Source organism: Triturus cristatus, chromosome 9 (genome assembly GCF_964204655.1).
Source record: "Triturus cristatus chromosome 9, aTriCri1.1, whole genome shotgun sequence".
NCBI classification, from domain to species: domain Eukaryota; kingdom Metazoa; phylum Chordata; class Amphibia; order Caudata; family Salamandridae; genus Triturus; species Triturus cristatus.
In genome coordinates, this window is record NC_140592.1 from 792,739,648 (window position 1) to 792,764,280 (window position 24,633).

The 24,633-nt window shown below is 45.0% G+C and overlaps 1 protein-coding gene across 1 annotated transcript in view; it reads left to right on the forward strand.

The window, feature by feature from the left end:
• The window catches only part of PRKCH (protein kinase C eta), a 536,393-nt gene extending 530,072 nt beyond the window's left edge, over window positions 1-6,321 (forward strand). The window contains exon 14 of the mRNA XM_085626180.1: window positions 4,842-6,321. Within this exon, the coding sequence (XP_085482306.1) occupies window positions 4,842-4,979 (138 nt within the window). The 3' untranslated portion in view covers window positions 4,980-6,321. The remainder of the gene's footprint in view (window positions 1-4,841) is intronic.
• The last annotated feature ends 18,312 nt before the right edge of the window (window positions 6,322-24,633 follow it).

A 24,633-nucleotide genomic window follows, 5' to 3' on the forward strand; every position in this document is an offset into this window, starting at 1 on the left:
CGTGCCGGTGCAATCTTCAAGCCGGAGGCCCGGGAGCTTGGCAGCCTCCTCAGCCGATCGCTGGCTTCTGCGCAAGAGGCCCCCAGTGCACCCAGCGGCACCGTGTGTGCTGACTGCTCCCTTCGGCCTACACTGCGGTCCAGCAGGTCTCACACAAATCAAATCCAGTCCGGACCTCCAGGCCTACTGCATCTTTGCAGGCTGCACACCCACTCAACTCTTCAGGTGGGCCTAGCTCAGTGCACCACAAGTTATCGTCCTGCCTCCTGGCCTACTGCATCATCGCAGGCTGCACAATCGCTCAGCTCTTCAGGTGGGCCTAGCTCAGTGCACCGCAAGTCATCGCCACGTGGCGGTAGGCCCGTACCAGACGCAGTGCCTCAGGTGCCACTACCTCTGTGCACCACAAGTCACCGTCCAGCCTCCAGGCACAGCATCATCGCAGGCTGCACACCCGCTCAGCTCTTCAGGTGGGCCTAGCTCAGTGCACCACATCGTCCAGTGGGGGTACCCCACAAGCCCGCCTCCAGCAGCCAACAGCATGTCCTCTGTAACGCCACTTGAGCCCGTCACAGTCACAGGCAGGCCACCGGAAAACTTGGGTGGAACGTCTGGAGACGTAGTCCAAAGCGCAGGACATGCCAGCGCGGCGGTGGCGGCGGCCCACGCATAGGCGTGTGAAGAAATGGCCCAGGGCTCTGGGTGTGGTTCAGTTCTGGGCTTTGGGCATGGTTCAGTTCTGGGCTCTGGGTGTGGTGCAGTTCTGGGCTGGCCACAAAAGTAACTATGGCGCGTGTCTCTGTTGTAGTGTCGGCGCCACCCGGACCTTAATCCACAATGTTGCAATGCAGCATGCACCCAGAGGGTGGGCTCGCCCGAATGGATAAATAAAGGAGCACAAGACCCCTCGGGTCTTGGCTCATAGATGCCAACAGTGTGTATCTTCATTGCCGCAGCATAAGTCAAAGGCCTAGCCTCAATCGCAGCGTGAGTTCAGCCAGGCCTGAACTCTACATCTGTATCCGCCCTATCCTTACCATAGGCCTACACACACGTGGCCGCCCACCGTCAACGGCCAACATTACAGTGTTTTTGTCAGGTTTGCAGACATGCGCAGACAGGCATGACAATGGTGTGCCGTAGGAGTGCAAGTGATGCAACCACGCAGTGCACAGAAGTAAATAGGCTCGGGGGAGGGAGGAGCTGCTGTGAGGCTACGTAATACACATAGATCCCACACATTTGCCAGAAGCAATACATGGCAACATCAATCCCAAAGTCACACAAATAACGCGCCACAAAACTTGTAAGTCTGCCAACACAGCATGCAGAACCACCAATTTACACTAATCTCACTTACCTCTCACAGGTGATCAAGGATATGCACTCTGCCAGTGGATGATGACACCCCTCCGAGCTCCGAACACCACGGCCCAGAGACAGTACAATGTGGCCCACAAACGCACCAGGGGCATTGTTGAGCGCACATTTGGCATGTTAAAGTCACGTTTCAGGTGCCTGGACATCACAGGTGGAAGACTCCTGTACAGCCCAGAAATAGTGTGCAAGATGATCCTTGCATATGTGTACGCACCAATGCCCCATGGATCCAAGTGCCAGATGCACCGGACGATGATGAGGAAGATGAGGCAGGTGGGCCACACCCCACTGCAGCTGCAGCAGGAATAGCCCGAAGGAACACAATCATTAACAATTTCTTCGCATGAGCATGTCACATTGTGACTGTCCTTAGCAATCATGGAACAGTACAAAATGACCACATGAACAGCATGTGCAAATAAATTCATTGCAACACACATTCCCTGTGTGCATGTCAGTCCTCTGCATTAGCATATCACTCTGACAAGTGTAAGTGCAACATTAAGTGCTAACAATCTCACGAATAGCAAATAGATGGTGGTATATCACCTCTGTACAGAGAGGGTGTTTAGGGTATCACGTATTTGAAATCCCATTTCAGGTTGTCAAATGTAGTACGTAATACCACTCATCAGCGCATCACATGTGTACAAAAACATGACATGAAGGCTGTCATTGGTGTTCAAAAAAAGACAACAGGGTGTCATTTGGGGTCAAATATGACATTTCGGTTGTCAATTGCGGTCAGATATGAAATTTCTGGTGTCATTTGGGGTCAAATATGATCCACCCTGATGCAGAGATGCACCCTGTGACTCAAGTCTCACAACATGAGCAACATGGACGTAAGGGGGATGACGTCAGGGTTTGTTTGTGCACTAGGATGTGTCATAGTGTGACCTGCTCCTTTACGTATGTGGTCCACACTCAGCCACCTCAGTGTCGTGGAGTGCACCATGTCATGAAAATTGGACTGCAGCCATGCTAATCGTCATGCAGTGTCACTTGCATTGTCAGTCTGGCCCATGGAAGCTTTGCTGGGTTCAGCACATGTGCATGGGTTTGTTGCGAGATTAGTGATGTGTGGGGAGGGCCCCCTCTGGACACATTGTCGACGGGGGCCTACTTGCTGTTTTTATGTGTGCTGCAGTATGCAAAGGAGATCAGGGACATGATCCGGAGTCATTGTGGGTGTGCACTGTGCTATACTTAATTGTGCATGAATGCCATTGTGCCCATCTCCCCCTGTCCCCCCAGTCCCTGGTCATTACTCACCCTGTTGCTGTTGGGTCAGGTCATGTTGAGCAGTGTCCGGGCCCCCAACTCCTGCCACCGTCTCCCCACTGATGACTGTGGACACCATTTTCTCCATCTCATCCAGCTCCTGCTGTGGCGCTGGACTCCCACCTCCAGTCTGCAATGCTGCTTTCTGGTTGTTAGCGAGTTTCAGCTTGTTTTTGCGCTTCACAGCATTCCAGCGCTTCTTGGCACTTCACTCCGACTGCATTCACCTTGGCCAAGATGGACTGCCATATTGCATTTTTAGTTGCCAATGACACAGTGGAGGTGAAGAACAGTTGTTGGTGGTGTTCTATCACCTCCGTAATCAGGATCTTGTTTTCCTGCATACTGAATCGCGGGTTCCTCTTTTTCTTCTCCTTGCCCTTCTCCTTCCCCGTGGTCCCTGGCTGGTCCTCCGGGGGGTTTGTGGGGTTCTGGTTGGCCTCTGTAGTTGCTCCAGCTTCCTCCATGGTGCTTCTCAGTAGTTTGGGTTTTGTTTTAAAAAAAACTTTTTTGCAGCTTTTATGGTGATTTTTCCCGCATGACGTGGGAATTGCAAGCCTGGCGCTGCTTATTACTGACGTTTTTATCGCTGTTGGGCCCATCGCAACTTTTTTCACTTACGGGTTTCCTTTTTTTATCGGCGTCCCGGTAATTTTAATGCGGACATTTGACTCGTTATCAGGAAACTATCACCTGTCTCCGGCGTGTTGAGAATACGCCGTTAACACGGCGTTGGTCTCCCGCAATAGATGGCGTTATGTAAAATTGCGTTAACCTAGGTTGGCGATAATTACCGCCCGTTCTTGAGAATATCCCCCTAAATGTTGAGTTGTTTTATATGTGAATGGTGGATTAATGCAAATGAATGAAGTGTCCTTTATGATTGCAAAGCTTTAAAATGCCTTTTACCTCTGTACAGGTGATTGATGTTCCTGATATGTATGACCTTATGGGATGAATGCCCCATTGTACTGTTGCCACTTGATTAAAGAGCCTATGAGCATTTCACAATGTGAACTCCATGTACCCTAAACGGTTGATTAATGTATGCTTGTGCTTAAATATTCTTTTTTTCTTCTTACTTATACTGTTAGAAAACAATAAAAAGAAATTAAAAAAATAAATGTGAATGGTTTGATTGATTGAAATTTGAAGGGCTCAGTTAATTGAAATGGGAAGGGCTTGTTGATTGAAGTCTGAATGGAAATGTTGTGTGAGGAAAACCTTTTTCATGTTGGGCTGCCTATGAGTAAAGTAATTCAGTTTTACCCCTCCAGAAATAGTTTTATTATTCTCATGGATAATATCTACAATGTTAAATATTACAAACTAATTAAACAAATAGTGGAACTAGATGGCATGCCCTTTAAGAAACATAGAGAATAAATGAGTTTCAGTAGTGCTTTTTGATTTATCACACAAAGTATGGGTCAAGTAAAACATTGCAAGGAAGATAAGCACTTCAAGTGAGACTGATGGGTGTGGGGGTCGTTAATAAATCCAACATATAATTAAAAAATAAATTGTGAGCAATGAAACCAAACATTCAGATGGTGTTGGGGCATGGGAATTCATCAAAGACATTTTGACAAAATTGTAATTTTTAACTTTTATTTACATACATCAACTCCTTTAACATGTAAAATATTGCAGTGATGTTCAGTCTCCCTTTTAAAAATGTAATTGGATTTCAGAAACAATTTGGAAGTGGCTGGAAAAGTTTTAATCTGCTTTATTGCCAGAGCCTTGCTCCAGCGTGAATACCTCTTGACACCACCAGGGGGTTTGGGGGGGACCACCATACAGTTAAAAATGTTTGCAGTAAACGAATAGGGGATTACAGATTGTGGCACAAGCTGAAGGAACCAATGAGTGCCATTTTTGTACTATTGCTGAATAGGATTATCAAAATTGAATGCTTCTCAAGCACCTACGTTCTATATATTCCCCATGATAATGACATTCAGGACAAAGGACTCCTGAAAAAAGTGTGTAATAAATGAGGGATGTATTTGTTGGGTGGAAGTGTTCTTGTGTTCTAATTTGGTAGTGGAAATTGTATGCTGGATGCAAGATAGAGAGACACAACAAGCACTGCAAAATGACCTCCAGATACTGCTAAACATTTTGATATAAAACTTTTTTTTTTGGTGAGTAACAGTTTTTTCTCTTTCCAGAAATCTAAAGAAGATGTCAATAATTTTGATCCAGATTTCATCAAAGAAGATCCCGTTTTAACTCCAATTGATGAAACTCTTCTTCCGATGATTAACCAGAGTGAATTCGAAAACTTTTCATACACTGCTTCAGGGTGAAAACTTCATCCTCGATGGAAAAGGACAGTCTGAGAAGTGCAGCTGCACTTGGACAAATCCTTCTCGAGGAGTACACCATGACAAACTGACTTCTGACAAAAGAACAATGCTACGGGAATTTGAAGGTGGCCTCTTTAAGGAATTTGTGCAACTTGAGATCTAAGAGATCAAATATTTATGCTATTGAAATTTCAGTTGGACTGTGAATAGCATTTCCAAACAGGAGGGACAACAAGAACTCTTGGTCTTCTCATGCACTCTGGAAGCACCCACAGACAGCTCAAAAGAAGGTTATGCTAATGAGGAGAAGTAGCCTCATGAAAACAAATGTTTGCAAACTTTGCCTCAAAAACTCTAGTCTGTAATAAGCAGAGATATTGTAAAAAACTATTTTATATGACCTATGCACTGTTATGCGTAGATTATTTTACATTTGTGCGATTTTGTGGTGACTCAAGAATGGATCTGGTATTGACGAATGATTGAGGAAAGATCAGCTAGAAATTTGGAAGGAAATGGATTGTTCAAATACTAACCGTCTGTTGGATTTCCATTGTTCCCATTGTGCAGTAAGCCTTACAGCAATATCATGCCCTAGTTTCTGATTGTTTTCAGAATTTTAACTGCAGTCTTTAAAAAAAAAAAATAATAAGACTCACAATGACCATGTAAATCAGGGAAGTCAATAGACACAGCTAAGCTGTATTGTAGCAACTCAATCTCTGCGTTTAAATTTCAGACTAGCGTCAGATATTTCCAGTGGCAAAGGCAAGCCAAGAAGTGTGGACTTTACACATGCAGTGGAAAAGCAGTATTTTATTATCGTTTAGAATTGAACACAAGAACCAGTTTTTATATTTGCATTCTATGAAATGCACTAATGTGTTGTATTATTAGTCTTTCTTTTCTTTGACCCCAGTTGGCACCTTTGGCAAAATGGTGCCATTTACTAGATGAATTTAAGTTACATCATGCTGGTGATTATTCCTGTCTGCACTAATCAAGTACAGCATAACTGAACTGAACAACTGTACCATACAGTAATGTAAAGTAAAACATACATTGCCAAAGAACTGACCCATAGATATTTGAAAAGAATAATGTAATTTATATTTACTGTATACATTATGCTCATAAATTAAAAACAATATATTGGAATGTGGTATTCACAAAGTTAAGAGTGGTGAAAATGTCTTTATATATTCTCTTCTAGTTATTTTACTTCTATTGTTCAGCGACATAGAGACATTTCCTAGTTCATCTTACAAATTGTTCTTAGTCTTGCGTTCTTGTGTGTGTATTTGTCATATTTTAATTCATATAAAGTTACTAGTTTTTACATGCTCTTTTTCTTCTCATTGTTTGAACACACTCTTGAACAGACAGAAAATTGAATTTCTATGAAAAGGTTTTTTAATACTAAGACCAACATATGCTTTGTGGCCGGAATGTAAAGATTCAATTATCTTTTTGCAAAAAACGAATTTTGTGACTGTTGTCCCTTATTGTCAGAACTTGAGTTAATCTTTTGGGAGAGGGCACACCTATCAATATAATAAATACAATCTAATTAGGTCAAAACACAGTTCTATGAGAATGGCTGCACAACCCCTGGCAGATATTGTACAAAACGCAGCCAAGTCCTCAGTGAAATAGTTGTTAAGTTCAAGCAGAAGCAAGCACACACAAAGCAATACAATTCTGAAACCAATGTGGAAAAATCTGGAAAAATGCAATGAACAAAAGATGCCATATAATTAATAATGGGTAAGGGGAAGTAGGGATATTTTTGAGGTCTTCTGTACAGACAGACATTTATTGGCTTTCTGGTCATTGTAATTGTCTGCTTCTTATTGCATTGCTTTCTTTCTACTTCTTCTGTTTCCACGTCCCCTGCAGCTTAACTTCTTTACCATCCTTATGATTTTTTGACTTGTATCGTTCTTCTGATCTCACATTCAAGGAGCCACTTTTTTCTTTTGTTATTGGCATTCCATGTGAGTGTATGTGTTTAATTCCTCTGCACATCATGTGCTTCCTTTTTTCATAGCACAGCCCCCCTCCTACATCTGCCAATACCCCCACCAGCTCTGTGTTGCTCCCTTCTTCCCCAATCACCACCATCGATTCTGCCATCTCTACATCTTATAATTGTATTTATTTATTTCAGGCTCAAGTTGGTCTGCTGCTGCCCTACCGATTCCTTGTTGCTCCCCCACCTGGACCTCTGTGGTCCATAAAATATTTTATGTTTACATTTTTTTTATTTCCCGCTTCAAGTCTCATCCATCATCTTTGAGCACTAAATAAAAAAAATAAGTATAATGACACCTGCGTCATTCCCTAGGCATGGTCATGCATGCTGATGTATGTTATCATGCATTTCTGAACTGGGGTGGCGGAGTGAGCTAAAGAATGATGATGAATTAAGCCCAGATCAGTTGATTGGGGGTGAGTGCTTGCAATGTTCAGCACTCCGTCCATCATCCCCTTTGGTTTTATCATGCATTGACAACCATGTGTCATCATGCATTCATATCTCATTATGCATACTTGCACACACAGAATGATGCGGCTGCCATGAACTTCATACGTTTGTTTGGGGTATTTTTTGCTAATGCTGTGCACCATCAGCGGAAGGCATTTCCTTTTGCCAATGTTGTACAGCATTGGCAAAGGCAATTGTTAAAACAAAACGAGGCTTGTTAGCTTTATCAATGCTTGTATGCTGTTTTCAGGCAAAAAGTACCAATAAACCTAGGTACAATTTCAGGTGGTGGTGGTGCAGAGCTTGATATGGCACGCAGGACACACCAGTCAATAGTTTTGATTAAGAAGTCTGCAGAGGGGAAAATTCCATCCTCGTCAGCAGCAGACTGGACTACGGCAACGCTCTCTATGCAGGAACATCAGCCAAACTCCATAAACGACTACAACGCATACAGAACGCCTCTGCACGCCTCATCCTCGACATCCCCTGCCACAGCCACATCACAGCCCAACTGAAAGACCTACACTGGCTCCCCATCAGCAAGAAGATCACCTTCAAGCTCCTCACCCACGTTCACAAAGCTCTCCACAACACCGGACCAGGGTACCTCAACTAATGACTCACCTTCTACACCCCGAACCGCCAGCTGCGCTCCGCTGACCTCAACCTCGCCACCGTCCCCCGCATCCGTCGAGCGACCGCCGCCGGCAGATCGTTCTCCCACCTCGCCGCAAAAACCTGGAACACCCTCCCCATCTGCTTACGACAGACCCAGGACCTGCTGGCCTTCAGGAGACTCCTCAAGACCTGGCTGTTTGAGCAGTAGCAGCCCCCCCGCGCCCCCCCACCGCCATGAGACCCTCACAGGTGAGTTGTGCGCTCTACAAATATACTGATTGATTGATTGATCACAAATGTGATGGATATCACGTTCGCCGTATTAAGATCACATTCTATTCTATGGGGATCATAATACGTCGGATGGGATATCCGTCATGCTTGTGATGGAGGATTTCCTCCGCCGACTTCTAAATCAGGACCTAAGTCCCAAATTCTTGAATTGCTGGGAAATTTGCTCCTGGTCAGTCCTGCAGCCCTCAGGTCCTTAAGACTGGCTTCTAGACATCAGACCTCTGCCTAGTCAAGTCTCCTGCAGGGTCTAACTAATAAAGGTCAGTTTGGCCTTCTTGGAGTCCTGCTGTTTGTGTCCCTGTAACAGCAATACCAAGCCAACTCCTTGAACCTTGAAGAAAAGGCCAGATGCCCTTCATTTTTCTTTTTAGCTTTCAAACATTTTTCTTTAGATATTTCCTCCTCAGTCCAGGAATCTTTTAAAGAGGTGGTAGTGATGTGCCAGTATTATCTTGTGCACTTGCCATTTATTAGAGAATCCCCAACAGCAAATTTTTCAGAATTTCCTGCACACCCCCAACCTTATTTTGTAGTGCTTCCTTTTGCAGTTTACTGCAAATCTTCCTAAAGTCTCTCATTCTAAATGACACCAGCGTTCTGCCAGATGCATGAAGCTTGGCCCTCTTCTAGTCACTGCCTTATAGAGATGATGTTGCCTTCTCTCTGCTAGTGCTAGAACTATTCCCCTATCTTTTGGGGGTACAGAGAGAAAGCCTAAGAAGACTATACAAGAATGGTTTCTATTCCTGACAGTCCCACTTCCTATTTCCACTTCAACGAAAGAGCTGTGAAAGTGTCAAAAAAATATTCTGGAGATCCTGGAAACATTGATATAAATGCAGAAAATGACCACTGGGCCCACACTTCCTTAGTATACACAGATGATTGCCAGTGGAGAAAGGGAAATCGGATGCGAGAAAAAGAGAGACAAATAACACACTGTTGTGATTACTTCTTGCTCAAAGTGGTTGAGATGCCTCAGTGTTACCCCTAGGTAACATTTCCTGTCACCTAAAAGTAATAAAGGAGATTGAACTTCTTTTGCTCTCTAGAATGCGAATATATGCAGAAGGATCTACAGCTAGTGTACCTCACTTGGACATGTGATAGTTATATGTATTGCTGCTGATGATATATGTAATTAGATGTATTTTGTACGTTTATACCTCAAATTCTGTAAATGTGATCTAGAAACAATTTGTAAAACACATGTGGGGATCAAAACAAAAATAATGCACTTTCATACCTGGCAATTGGCACTTAACAGCTGAAGGCAGGGACAATGTAATCATACACTTGGGGGTTCTCACCACTAAGACAGAAAATCCTGGAAGACTATCTGCTTTGCAGTGGTTAGCCCCATGTCAGTGTTCCACTCTAAAGTCAATTCCCTGCAGGGAGTTGGATCTCCTGAACAGTTTGTGATCCTCCCCTACATCTGCATTAGCCATCGAAATGATATCTGGTGTGTCGTAACTCAGAAACGAGTCCCAAGCAGTTATGGTCTCAATTTATTCAGGGGCCATACCACCTCCAAGTCCTCACACACAATGGAACTCCACTACTGTCTCCCAATGAATGCAATGGGTTAATCAAGTCCTTCCTAATTAATGTAATTACCACTGCTCCAATGAAGCATCTGTCTGCATAAACTCAATGGTGAAGCCAGGTACCATGAGCACTGATGCAGTACTCATTGCCTCCTTCATGGTGTCAGAGGCTTACTGACACTTGCTGTCTAGTTTGCTTTCCTTGCTTTTTTTTTTAGGTCAATGCTGTTAAATGTGCAACAATACACCCATACTGCTTGGAAAACCGTCTGTAGTACCCTTTTCAACCCCAAAAGATTCTCACTAGAGTCTGGATTTTGAGAGGCTCCCAGGCCATGTTGGTTAGGATCTTCGACTGGAGAGACTCCATGTGTCTTCTGCCAATCTGGTGAGCAAAGTACGCCACAGATGCATCCCTATCTGGTACTTATCAGTCTTGTTAATCTGGCCTGCTATTGCAGACCTTGAAGCAGTTTCTTTAGGTGCGCCAGATGGTCTTTCCATCTGGAAGTGTAGACTACAATGCCATCCAGGTTGGTGGAACTGAAGCCTTATGGCCCAGACAGGACCGACTTGACCACCGTTTTGAAGGTGACATATATGGTTTTCAGTCCAAAGGTAATCTCTCTGAATTGTAAATGTTGCTCTAGAGTTAAAAATGCAGACCGCTCCTTTTCACCTTCTTTTTAGGGTGAAAGGTCAGGGCCCTGAATCAAAGGTACTTAAGAACTTGGAAGTCCCCAACCCTTCAATGAAAACATCAAAACATCAGCTGTCGTTAAAGGGGGACATCAGTATTTGTAACTGCGTATAACCCTCTGTAATCCACATGGAACCTGAGTTCTGTAGTCCCCCTTGGGGGGTGCCTTTTGATAGCAGAAGCACTGGACTTGACCAAGGAGTATTAGAGGGTTCAATCAGCTTGCGTTCTAGCATGTTGGAGACCTATTTCTTGGTGCTGGCCTCACCTTATCTGACAGCCTGTATATTTTGTTTCTGACATTCTTTATTCTGGTCCTTTTATCACAGTGGGAGAGAGTACCACTCCCTCCACTAAGCCATGCTTCTCAGAATGTGAAATATCAGGAAATATCAGAAAGTTCTGCTCAATAGTAGTGTGGGCTCATTCTGTTGAAAGGTAGGACCCTCATAGTGTTTGTTTTAAAATCAACAACTTATATCACCTCACATTTCTTTTCTTGCATATTGTATAACTTGGTCCATCTATTTTGAAGCACCCGCGGCTCTACTGACTTTCTAGCAAGGCTGTTATTCCACCAGGGTCACCTTCTGATCATGGCACTGTTTAATAAGTTCTTCACTCACCGCCACATTTTTGCTGGTTTTCTTCTTCATCTTGTGCAGATTTCATGGAATGTCTCACCACCCCATTTCTCACGAGACTCAGAGTTCCCCTCACAGGGTGCCAAAATATGCTCCAAGTTGGTTTTGGCCGCTCCCTTCTGTGTAACCTCCCTATAGGCTAGCAACAGGTATATAAGCAAGATGTTCCACTTATTCTAGAGGCTCTTCCCGTCCCTTGGTCATGTATTTCAGGGTTTTCTTGAATCTCTCAATAAATCTATTTATTTGGGGATGACAAGTTAAGGAAAGTTTAAGGCCTACCCGTCACTCATTCTACATGGACCTCTTGTGTGCTGACATGGCATTTGTCGTACGTTCAGGCACAAACTCTATAGCAAAATCTATTTGTGTCAAATACCCAGGAGGGCCCTGGGCACTACAGAAGTAGACTTCACCCTTGGAGTTATAGCCTCAGGATACAAGGAGCCATGGTCTACTGCTACCTGGATAAACCTCTACCCTGAAGCTCTCCTACGGTTGAGGGGCCCACAAAGCCCATCCCTACCCTGTCAAAGTGTACCCCCACCACAGGATAGGACTGGATTGTTATCTTACTTTTCCCCAATGGCTTGCCACTGGCTAGACAGATCATGCACAAGCAGCAGAAATTACCTACCTTCTGCCTCTGTGGCCTACACAATGGTTGATCAACTTTTCAAAGGTCAGAACCCAGCACAGATGTCCAGTCAAGTAATATTATGAGCCAAGTCCACTGGTCATTATCAGACTGTCCCAGGCCCAGGAACCTTACATTCACTACAAAGGGCACATCCTCCCAGGAGATCAAATGATCCCCAGTGGTACCCCTTAGCTCTCTCCTGGAGCCTGTTGCAGAAGGCTTTGTGGAGTGTTGAACTCCTTCAGTGAATTGCAGGCACCTGCAGAACCTCTTGCAGCCTACAAGACAGCTAGCTCAGGCCGGTCTGTAAAGGCAGGTTTATCTTCCCCTGTATTCTCTGGATCCTCCTCCTCAGGGTGTGACTCTACCCAGACAATGGGAGTTTCTGGGCCTGATCTTCCTTGTCCCTTTTCTTTCTCAAGGGAACCCAGTTCACTCATTCAGGCTCTGGCTCCCTTTGGCTCCTAACGGCCATTGTGGTCATAAGCACCCACTCAGTTCCAACATTTTTGCACAGCTTTTCTACTCTACCTATTTCCTTGCCAACCACTCCAAATCCTTCTCTGGTTGATAGTCTACAGATAAGACTGGGCTACCTGGGACCACAGACACACCAAATCGAGACAAACCATCACCATAGAATGGTAGCTGACCTGATTGTATTCACCACACAACACCACATATTAGGGAGAATCTTCTCTTGAGACATCAGCTACCATCTTACAGTAATCATACTGGTTCCTAGGTCTCTCAGAGCCTTAGCCCTTTGCTTGTTTATGGACCACCACTCACTGTATGTACATCTTAGTGTTGGCTGGCATGTAAGCTGTGGGTTTAACTTTTCGCGGAAGTTGCTGAAGTTCCCACAGGGTCCCTTCTATCCCAAGCCCTACCCTAGGAATCCTTGTGGACTGTTCACCGGTGGGGGACTTCTTGGAGCAAGCTGAGATCCTTCTCCTATGCCCTGTCTGCAATCCATCAAAGTACCAGCCTTTCATGTCTGGGTCCAGGAATGTCTCCCCTTTATCCTCTCCTCCCTTCTTCCCCAGAGTGGTTTGGGGCTTTTTCATTTTGACAATCTTTTGAGGCCTTTACAGATCTCGTTTTTATTTTTGATGTTCCCCTCTTCTTTCTGCTGGTGAGATCCAAGACTCACCTTTTTATGTTTTTTCTTTTTAGCACAGTAGTGCCTCTTCTGCGTTTAGCCTCTTTCCCAAGCTCCATGGGATTAGTGAGATTAGAATCTAGTAGGTGCTGAAATGACTGTTAAACAGTGACGTAATGCTAAGTTATACCACTCATTATAATAATTTACTTGGCTTGTCTTCACCAAGCCCTCCTTTGACTTTAATGATAAATGTACAAAATCCTCCCAAGGCTGTTATGATTTCTTTGGGTCTGGCCCGGGGAGGGAACTAGAGGCGTTAGGGCACTAGAGAACGGTCAGCCTCCAACCAAAGCTATGAACCACAGAAAGGACCGTTCCTAGTTGTGTCTAAGAGATGCCCAATTTAGTGGGGGCAAATCACAAAAATTGACGGACTGGCATCACACACCACCAGGTGTCATGCTTCATCATCACAATACAGCCACCCTTACAACATGACGCAGGGGTACCTGCGTTGGCGCACAGCTGCTGTTTGTGCGCTGGCACAGGGAAAAAGTACAGGAATGCGCCATATCTTGTAGACATGGCACATTCCTGCCCTTTTCTTTTGATTCACAGCAGCGCAGCAGGAACGTCTGCTGCGCTGCCGATCGTCAGAAGTTTGTAAATGAGGCCCAAAGTTTGGCAAACACAGTAGGTCCAGCAAGGCCAAGCTGGTGCAATGGTATTCTTTTATTTAAAGCAAATGCCACAAAAGTAAAAAGAAAAGATGCTGCTGCCTAGACGTGATTCAGTACCACAAGATAGGGCAACCCAATAATCCCCTCCACCCCCGGAACTGTGATTTTATATATATATATATATATATATATATATATGTATATATATATATATATATATATATATATATATACCCAAAATTGCCCAGCAATTGAGGCCGGAACCCGTGGACAGGTAAGGACAACCTTTATTTAAAGCCAAACAGACAGCTTCCCATCCCGTCTGAATCCGTTGGCCTGACGCGTTTCGGAGACCTTCTTTCTCCTTCCTCTGAGGCCATGCAAGCAGCCGATAATAAGTGTGCTCTGCTACAGTCCCCTACATGCTCTTTAATTAACTTTAATTGGCCTCCGGTGGGCCCATAATTTTAATGTCTCTTGCACTGCACGTCGGTCCTTGTAGTCCGTTTCTGCACAATTTCACCCTCCAGTGGGTCTGATTGCTTGCATTCACTTACGGATATTTGTAGCAGCCCTCTATTAGGCCTCTGGATAGGACTATGTCTGTTTCAGTAAAGTAACCTGCTACGCCAATTACAAGGAGCCATTACCCCTCATGTGGACCCGTGTTTGTTCCTGGGTGGCGCGATCCCTCCACGGCCTGGAACCGCCGTGTAAAATATACCCAAAATTGCCCAGCAATTGAGGCCACAACCCATAGACAGGTAAGGACAACCTTTATTTAAAGCCAAACAGACAGCTTCCCATATATATATATATATATAATATATATATATATTACCTACTGGCAGTATAGTTAGGACCTATATTCCATAGGAAATCCACAACATTCTATTTAGAATAACTTTGGCGCCGATTGACGAATCTTCGTGAAAATTTCAAAACTTTTGGCCAGCTCCGGTCCGCTCCAATCCTGAAAGTTTCACGGTGATTCGTCAAGCGGGGGCCGAGAAAAAAGGGGGTCGCAAAACGCGTTTTCACCATGCATTTTCCCATAGGACCTTTAGCCGCAGCTACAGCCCGAACTGCTGAACGGAATTACACCAAATTTGGCAAAGAAGTAGTCCTAAGTTTAGACTCGTGCCTTTTGCTTAAATGGTGTAATCCGTTCAGTAGTTCCTGAGAAAATGACATTTAAAAGTACATATATATCTATGGCCTCGGAGGATCCGCGTACCCTAAGCACAGCCTTAGCGCACCCTGCCGTGCACAAGCTATATTCTAATTGGCTGTCAACACTCCAAATCAGGACATGTTGGCAGCCATCTTGTGCCTCGGTAGAACCGAGGCACAAGAAATCAGCAAAAGAAACGCGAAAAACGCAAAAAGGGGGCAGGGTAGAAACACCCTGCACCCCTACGCCTGCTCAGGGGGTCCCACAAGGACCCCCAGGGCCAAAAAAAGCATTTTTTTAAAAAAAAACAGCGAGATTCGCGCACCCAGCACGAATTTCGGCCGAAGCCGCGCTTCTTTGGTAATTGGCCCCCGGGGGGCCAAATCCCGGGGGCATTTTCAAAAAAGTGTGGGGGTCCCAATCCCCCCCACACTTCCCCGGGGACCGCCACCCCCTGGGGCTTATTAATATTGGGTGGGGGGCTCACAGGCCCCCCCAGCCCCAGGGACCGCCACCCCCCAGGGCTTATTGAAATTGGGTGGGGGTGCTCTAAGGCCCCCCAGGGACCGCCACCCCCCGGGGCTTCTTCAAAATGTAGGAGGGGGCCACATGGCCCCCCCTCCTGGAGCCTTGTATAGGCCCTGGGGACCGCCTCCCCCCAGGGCCGGCTCCTGCAGTGTCCCGGGGTGACCGCTCCCAGGACACTGTAGTTTGCAATGACAGGGCAGGAGCCTTGCGGCTCCCACCCTGTCATTGCAAACTGCTTTCCAATTTGGAAGACAGAGAAGAAGCCTGCTCTCTCTTCCAAATAGGAAAGCAGATTGCTTTTCCACAGGGGAAGCAGCATGTTAGCTGCTCCCCATGTGGAAAAGCAATGCCGGTTCCCGCAGGACGTGAGGAGCCGGCTGGGACCGTGGGGGGATTGGGGAACCCCCACGGCCCCCAACGAAGAGGGCCAGCCCCGGGGGATGGGGTCCCCGGGGCTAGTAGTGGCCCGCGAGGGGGGCCACGCGGCCCCCCTCCTCAAAAAACACCACCAAAAAATGGCCCGGGGATGGGGTCCCTGGGGCTATAAGTGGCCACAGGAGGGGGGCAAGGCAGCCCCCTCCACGCGGCCCCCTTCGCGATTTTTATCATTTTTTTAAAAAAAATTGGGGGCAGGACCTGGGGGATGGGGTCCCCAGGGCCAATAAATTAGAAAAAGAAGGGGGGCTGCACAACCCCTTCTTAAAAAAGAAAAAGAAAAAAAAAACGGGATGTGCCGGTGGCCACACCCCTCCTTGCACCACTCTGCAAACGCGCCCCCTGGCGTGTTTGCAGAGGGGGAACTAATTCCCCTTGAATACTGGGGGTCCCTGGGGGCCAACTAGCCCACCAGGAACCTCCAGTATGCACCAGGGTGCTGCGTTGCAGAGAGGTGTAATGAGGCCACGCCCCTTTTTACACCTCTCTGCAAAGCAGCTCCGTGGTGCTTACTGGAGGTACCTGGTGGGCTAGTTGGCCGCCAGGGGACCTCAGGATTCAAGGGGACTTAATCCCCCAAATTAAAACGCGCCATGGGGCGCGTTTACACAGTGGTGAAGATAGGGAGTGGGGCTTGAGGTGAGATGTGTGCAAACACGCCCTGTGGCGCGTTTTAAGTTGGGGAATTCATTCATCTTCAATCCAGAGGTCCCCTAGGGGCCAACTAGCCCACCAGGTACCTTCACTAAGCACCACGGAGCTGCGTTGCAGAGTGTTGTAAAAAGGGACGTGGCCTCTGAACACCTCTCTGCAACGCTGCTCCCTGGCGCATACTGGAGGTACCTGGTGGGCTAGTTGGCCCCCAGGGGACCACAGGATTGAAGAGGAAGTAATTCCCCAACTTAAAACGCGCCACAGGGCATGTTTGCACACGTCACCTCAGGCCCCGCCCCCTTCCTTCACCATTGTACAAATATTCCTCTAAAATCAGCCGAACTACGAATTCCGATTTACTCACCTGTTATCAGGAGAGAACCCAGTACTGCATCTTTTAGCCCAGCACTGACCCTGAAAAGTAATTTTAAGCATACTTACCAGTAACTTGTATTTCCTTCCATAGGAATCCATTGTGTGGTTTTCAGCAGAAAAGTTTCTGTTGATTTTTGAAACGTACAACTATTCCTCTAAAATCAGCCAAACTACGAATTCCGATTTACTCACCTGTTATCAGGAGAGAACCCAGTGCTGCATCTTTTAGCCCAGCACTGACCCTGAAAAGTAATTCTAAGCGTACTTACCAGTAACTTGTATTTCCTTCCATAGGAATCCATTGTGTGGTTTTCAGCAGAAAAGTGTCTGTGTCAATTTTTGAAACGTACAAATTTTCCTCTAAAATCAGCCGAACTACGAATTCCGATTTACTCACCTGTTATCAGGAGAGAACCCAGTGCTGCAACTTTTAGCCCAGCACTGACCCTGAAAAGTAATTCTAAGCGTACTTACCAGTAACTTGTATTTCTTTTCATAGGAATCCATTGTGTGGTTTTCAGCAGAATAGTTTCTAAGTGTCTATTTTCACAAACTAAAAATATTCCTAAAAAATCGTTTGTAGGACTTAAACACATTCTTTCAACTGTTTACAGGAGATGCACCAGTGCTGGATCCTGGATCCACCACTCAGTAAGAAAAACTAACGATAACCCTACTTACCTGCTAAGTGAAATTTCTGCCATAGGATAACATTGGTGATTCTATGTGAATACATTTCTGTGTCAACTTTTAAAATACAATAATATTCCATAAAAATCACTACTGTAACCAAAACGCTTTTACTCAACTGTTTACAGGAGATGTCCAAGGACTGAATCTAGGATCCAGTCATGTGGTTAGAAAAGTAATCCATAAAGTAACTAATTGCATTTGACTAGAAATTCACATTGAGCTCAATGTTGCATTGTGTTTGAAATTGTGTTGCCCATTGCAACAACTTTAAGTACTGTACTTAAAATTCTATTGCCTATTTGCAAAGTATTTAAACTAAAGTAATTGATTCTGAGAAAGTATATCTTGTATTGTAATGTATAATGTAAAATATCTAAAAATAAATAGTTTAAAAAATGGAGTAAATCAGTATAAAAAAAATCAGTATAACAATTATTACATTAAAAATTGTCATTTACAAAATCACTGAAAAAACCATAGGTTTCAGGCCTGATATAGTTAGGAATTAACATTAAAAAAACCTTTGAAATTCACTGAAAAAACCATAGGTTTCAGGCTTGATATAGTTAGGAATTAGCATTTAAAAAACCTTTGCAATTCACTGAAAAAAACATAGTTTTCAGGCCTGATATAGCTAGGAATTAGCATTTAAAAAACCTTAGAAATTCACTGAAAAAATCATAGGTTTTAGGGGTGTTATAGTTAGCTGGACATTTCACTTGTACAAAACCATTGAAATTCCTCCGATATAGTTAGTTGTACTAACTACATCTCGCGCGCCCGCAATCCACTGCTGATGATGTCACATATTACATCATTCATGACATGGTCAGTGACATCACTGATGACATCTCAAATGACATCACTGATGACATCATCCACGCGACAATCAGATACACCTCATCATACACTAGTATAACCTTTCATCACTCACTGTAAAATATAGAGTGCCATATTTGAATCCATTGACACACCAATACAAGTTTCTAAACACCCACTCAGTGATTCCTAGATCTATACACACATCTAATCACTTACCTATAGATTCACTCATACATGCTGTCAAAGATCAATAGAACACTATCAAATATACTTATACACCTATATCAACATTACACACCAGCACACATCCTAATCAATTATGAAATCATCCTACTCACTTATGCAAACAATGGATCATACTTACATTTACTCAGCTACTCACTTATACAAACACCACTTCATCGATTCATATAGATAGTAACTCATACTTAGTGTGTTATAAAATCAATATTACAAGTATACAGTTATCCATACAGTCACTCATACAATCACTGAGTCTTATGTATACTTATTTATATACAACAACTGACACATACACTGGCTTTTATTTTTCTAGTTTGTTGGACATGTACCATTGAGACATATATTTGCTCATCACCACACCCATAAAGATATTCACTCACCCAAACAACTGTTATAACATGTAGTTTTAACTTCAGATACCTACTGAATCAACTATTCATACATCTTTGGGCAGTCACACACCCCCCACCGAACCACACATACATTCACTCTCCCATACAAATACTCAGTTAACTAATCAATAACTAATATAGACTTTCACATAGCTAGTATCCAACTGGAGAAGCAGTTTACACAACAACTGACAAAGTGATACAGATATTCACACAGTTTAGTCACTCGCCAATATATTTAGTGAGACACTATAAATTAGTCAAGTAAACAGTCAATCACACTGCTACTAAATCCTCCATCCAGATATTTATATATCCACTCATTCTTTATTTACATAACGAACCAAACCACATTCACTGGATGTTGTCATCACTGATGTCATCAGTGATGTCATCTGAGATGTCATCAGTGATGTCACTGACCATGTCATGAATGATGTAATATGTGACATCATCAGCAGTGGATTGTGGGCGCGCGAGATGTAGTTAGTACAAATAACTATATCGGAGGAATTTCAATGTTTTTTTACGAGTGAAACGTCCAGTTAACTAGAACACCCCTAAAACCTATGGTTTTTTCAGTGAATTTCTAAGTTTTTTTTAAATGCTAATTCCTAACTATATCAGACCTGAAACCTATGTTTTTTTCAGTGAATTTAAAAGGTTTATTAAATGCTAATTCCTAACTATATCAAGCTTTCCGCGGAGTAACATAAAAACTCTTTGGAACTCCATGGAGTTCCACTGACCCTGAGTTTCAATGTTAGCCTTATGAACATGGCCTTAGAAATCCCAGAATAGAACGGCAAAGAGTGGATAAAGTGCTACGCCAAGAAATGAGCAGGTTACAGAATATTCAATATGGGTTCAAACGAATTAAAGGTATCTTCAACACTGACCTGAGCGCTGAGAAGCTAGCCTTCCTGAGTTCGAATTCCTGACACAGCCAACTCAGCCATTAAAGTTTCCAAGATCGATACAATTCACACCATGTAATTAGATAATAAAGAGATCTTACGCTTGAAGCCAGTGTCGTGGGAGGTGCAGGCTAAATGAGTATTAGCTTGTACAATGGACTAAATTTGGATTGCAGTAGACCTAGTAGCAATTAAAGGGACACATTTGTGTTGACCTACACCCCATTTGACTTGACTTCCATTTAATAGCCCATGCTAAATTAATCACAGCTCAACACCAACTAGAAACAATAAAACATTATGAGTCAGCAGGATTTTGTTTTCCTAGAAATTCTGACTTCTCAGGGAAGAAGGCAGTGTCCTTTGACTCCTTATGTTTTACACACTTCTTGAAATTTGAGTTTTTAGGTCTCGCCTGGTGTAGGCTGCGCACATGCGCAGTCTCGCTGGCGAGATTTAATGATTTTAGGGTATTTCTGTTAAGGACATTAAGCCCCGCCCCTCTTTTCCATTGGCTGGCGTCACCGTTTATGCTAAACAGTGGCCAGCCATTGGAAAAGAGCTGTTGGTGACGTTTTTGCCCGGCTTTTTGAGCTGTCCCATTTGGACAGGCTTGTCTGCCTTCCGTGCGTCGTGAAAGCTTTCTTATCTTTATGAGGCCATGTGTTTCAAACACATGGCCCCATAAAGACAAGAAAGCTTTCACTACGGACGAAAGTGAAAGCAGACCGTGCTTGATTTATGTATGAGATTGCGCTGTAAAGTATCACGGGCGCGCGCTGCTCGGACAGACGTCCCTCCTTCTGGGAAGCTTGACCGGGAAAGAGAAAGATTGGCCTTCCCATTGGAGGAAGAGGTAGGTTTGGGCAGGTTAACCTTTCAGGTAACTGTTTATCGCGCGCTCAGAGCCGCAGGTGTGACGTGGTTGCGCTGTTTATGCATGTGCCCCAGCCTTGCTCCCCTCCTCTCTGTGTCCTACCGCAGGCCAGCCAATGAAACGAGAGAGGCCTGGTGTGTGCGGAACATATTCGGCAGTAGAAGGGTGAATTTGATATTTTTATTTTAGCTAGCTTCACATGTTGTTGAGCGCACGCATCAAAGTTCCTTTGGCCTTGCTGCTGAGAGCAGCCATTCAATCATGTAAGGGAGATGAAGGGTGGGGTGGTATATCTGGGCATGGTAATTTCACCCCTATTTAATTTATCGCATATATATGTATTAATCAATGTACGGTGCTTTATATGTCGGGCGTGCCTTGGGTGCGCGCGCCTTCCAAGTCTCCTGTATAGGCCAGAGGCCTGCTCTCATATTTGGGCACGTTGCTCTCACCGCCCTTGTCCCTTTAATGGTTCATTTAACTGTGTGGCTTTCTATATAGCACTCTAAGAAACAATCCTCATGAGGGGCACTCGCCAGTCAAGCTTCATACGGCAGTCTAGCCAATGGAATGAGCGAGACTCAGGCTGCTCATATATATGGGCGCTACATGCAATGGGCGCTACATGCAATGGGCGCTATATCCATCGGGCACTCATGTAGCCAAGCTGCTTGTCCGTCGGACTATCCGGTTGAATAAGAAAGACCTCCGGTCTCATACTCCTGGGCACGTTAAACCTGCTTTCTTCTTTTGATCTGTTTGATTATCGAGGTTTTAGTTGTACAGCGCTATACACAAGTTTCTGGGCGCTAGGCAGATCCACCTCATCCCAGCAAAGTTCCCCAGAGCATGTTGGTCTCGCCATGGCACACAATACCTCTGTCATGTTTGATGCGCCTGGGGCCCTTCCCTGCGCCCCCACCAGCATCTTTCGGCTGAGCCGCATTCGCCATGGCTCCTCCGTGGGAACTGGCTAACATTTTCCTTTCCCGGCCTGCCTGGCGCTTTTTACGGTTCCATCGGCCGCTGATTTATAAACTCCTAAATTGAAGTGTATATTTCGCTGCTTTCTGTGGTTGTATTAAAACAGTGGGGGTTGGGGATTGGTGGGGGCCCCGAGGACACCGTTCCCATCGCCTGCCTCTTGGAGTGTTTGCAAATGGCACACACTCTGGAGTGGGGGTTGCAGGGCTCTAGTGGATGGTGTGTGCGGTTTGTCCCCTCCCCTTAAAAAGAGGTGCAGGCGCACCTCTCCTCCGCTCTCATTGCCCCTTTAAAGAAACGGGGAGATACAACCGGTCTACTGGTGTAGTGCTATGCTATAGCACGGACCGCCTGTAATGCGGCATCGAGGCACTCCAACTGTCTTGACCGATTACAAGTGAACCCGTGTACTTGCCGCATAACCTATGTGGTAAGAGCCGGAGGTGGCGCGCGAAGACCTCGACGGGCTACAATAGTGCCAAATGTTGAGTGCCTTGATCTATATGGGGTGAATCAATCCCAAAGCTGGGCACAGTATCGCACCCTCCTGGAAACAGGCAGACTTGTCCCTGCAGCTCAGTGTTACGTAACAGCCAGTAAGATAGCTGAGTGGGTTAACACGCACCTTCTGTAGAGACCCGTGAGCAGTCAACATAGCATATCTGCAGGTTTCACTATAGCATGTTGCACCAATTCACCAACAATGCATTATGGTAGATGTAGTTTGTTTGTTTATAACTTAATTGTTCACCTATGCTTCATTTTCTCCGGTAGTTCAGTAATTGGTCAGTCAGTACTGCTAGTCTCATGGCAGTTGCCGTTTCATCAGAGCCGAGTATTCCTTCCATTCGGGTGCCTCCATGTAATTCCGGTTCGGTTTGATGTGCTTTTAAGAATGGCTTTGTTTGGCTGTGTGCCTGCACTCGCAGTCTGAGCCACAGACAGACCCTAGGTGTAGGCCCAAATCTCGGGAAAACAGATAGATCCTAGGGGTAGGCCCAACTCTCGCGACACAGCCTGTGCTCTCTCGTGGAAGTCATTCAGAGAGTCGAGGGAGCAGAAGCAAGCCTCAAACAGTACTTAATGTGTGCCAATGGTGCAGGTGCTGGGCATCGGCGTTCATTTGGGAGCGTGCCACCAGGACCAGAAAAAAGGGACACTAAGGCAGAAAAAGAGGAAAATAAGGGGAAGAAAAATGTGTGAAAACAGTGAATAAGGGAGAAAGCAGGAGTGATGAAGAACCCGCACAAATGAAGTAAAGAGACAGAAAGTGCAGGGCGGTGGAAGAAAGAGGGGGGAGGTGAAATGAAGTCTAGGCAGCCTTGGTATCCGACAGACAACCTCAGCATTCAGTGTTGCTGGTGGTAGGCTCCTAAAACCTCTGTGGCTCAGTGAGTTGTAAGCAGGCCTCACCTGATGAGACTGCTTTGACAGTAAAGGCTGCCCTCACTTCACCAGGGATAGACAGTGAGTTTGGGAGGAGCAGCAAGGTAGGCCCAACTGTCCTAAACTCACATAGTTCAGTTCAAGTCAAGTTTAGGTCCTTCCTCTCCTAACTGATGGTTGCTGCCTTTCCCAGAACCGACCATCTGTTCACATTTCAACGGGCCAGACCTGGTTCTTGAGTAGAACTTTGTATGAAGTCTTGGGCGCTCATTCCCTCCTCATCAGTCGCTCCTCGTCCCAGTGTTAGCTGTCGAGGTTCTACCTTTCAGTCCTGGTACTTGCTGGGTGCAGTGACCAGCAGGGTAAAAAACAAAAACAAGCATTGAAAATGCAATAGGTCTCGCTTTGATTAAGTTAAAGCCATTTGCTTCGCTACTGGTATTGTATAGCATAGCAAATGGCTTTAACTTAATGAAAGGCAAGACCTATTGCATTTTTAATGCTTGTTGTACAGGGTTTTTCGTTGAAATGTGACTACGGAAACAGCTGCACCACATGTTAATAAAAATCACGGCTCGCAGTGGAGGCCTGTTAATTCCCTTTATCACGGCTGTGAAACCTTCTTCCCTCAGAACACCTCTGGTTGGGTATCTCTCGCATCACACAGATACAGGCATTCAGGTTCGGCTTTAGGGCAGTGCGACCGGTGTGGCTGCACTGGGCGCTGACCTATAGAGTGGGCGCTGACCTCAGGTGGGGCGCTGTGTTTAGCAATAACTTATTATTGGGGAGATGAGGGGCACTTTTGCCTGGTGGTAGTGAGAGCATCAGAGGACGAGTCATGGGTGTAGGGGTATCAAAATTATTTTCGCACAGGGCGCCACCAGCGATAAAGCAGGCCCTGCAAGCATGTAGTGATATTTTCTACAAATATAAAAAGTCACAAAAAAGCACACTCCTCCAACCAGTTATTTTTTTTTAATTTGTCACAACACAGTGTGGCATGATCATCGGGGAGGAATGCCCACAATTTATATAGTCACAAAAAAGAAATAAGCCTCTGCCTGCCTTTCTAATGCTCCCCACAGCAGGGTCAACCACAATAATCTGAGTAGGATAAAAAATGTTAATAACTGCATGTATCAGTCAAGATGGCCATGAAACTGTCAAGCTTTTAAAACTATCACAGTCTTTCGGACTTCCACCTGAGTCCTAATGTGGACGTAGTGCATGCATGCCAACCCTCCTGATTCTTGCATAGAAAAACCCGATTCCTCCATGGGCTTCAGTTTACACTTACAGGGACTGGTTTTGTGCGACTCGGAGTGTACACTGACAGTATCCTGCTCCTGCAGGCTAGTGCACAACATTCGTAATGCTCTATCCGCTTTCTCTGTGCTCCTTCCTGACAGGTGAGGAAAAACATATATTTGCTTTCTTCATATGCGA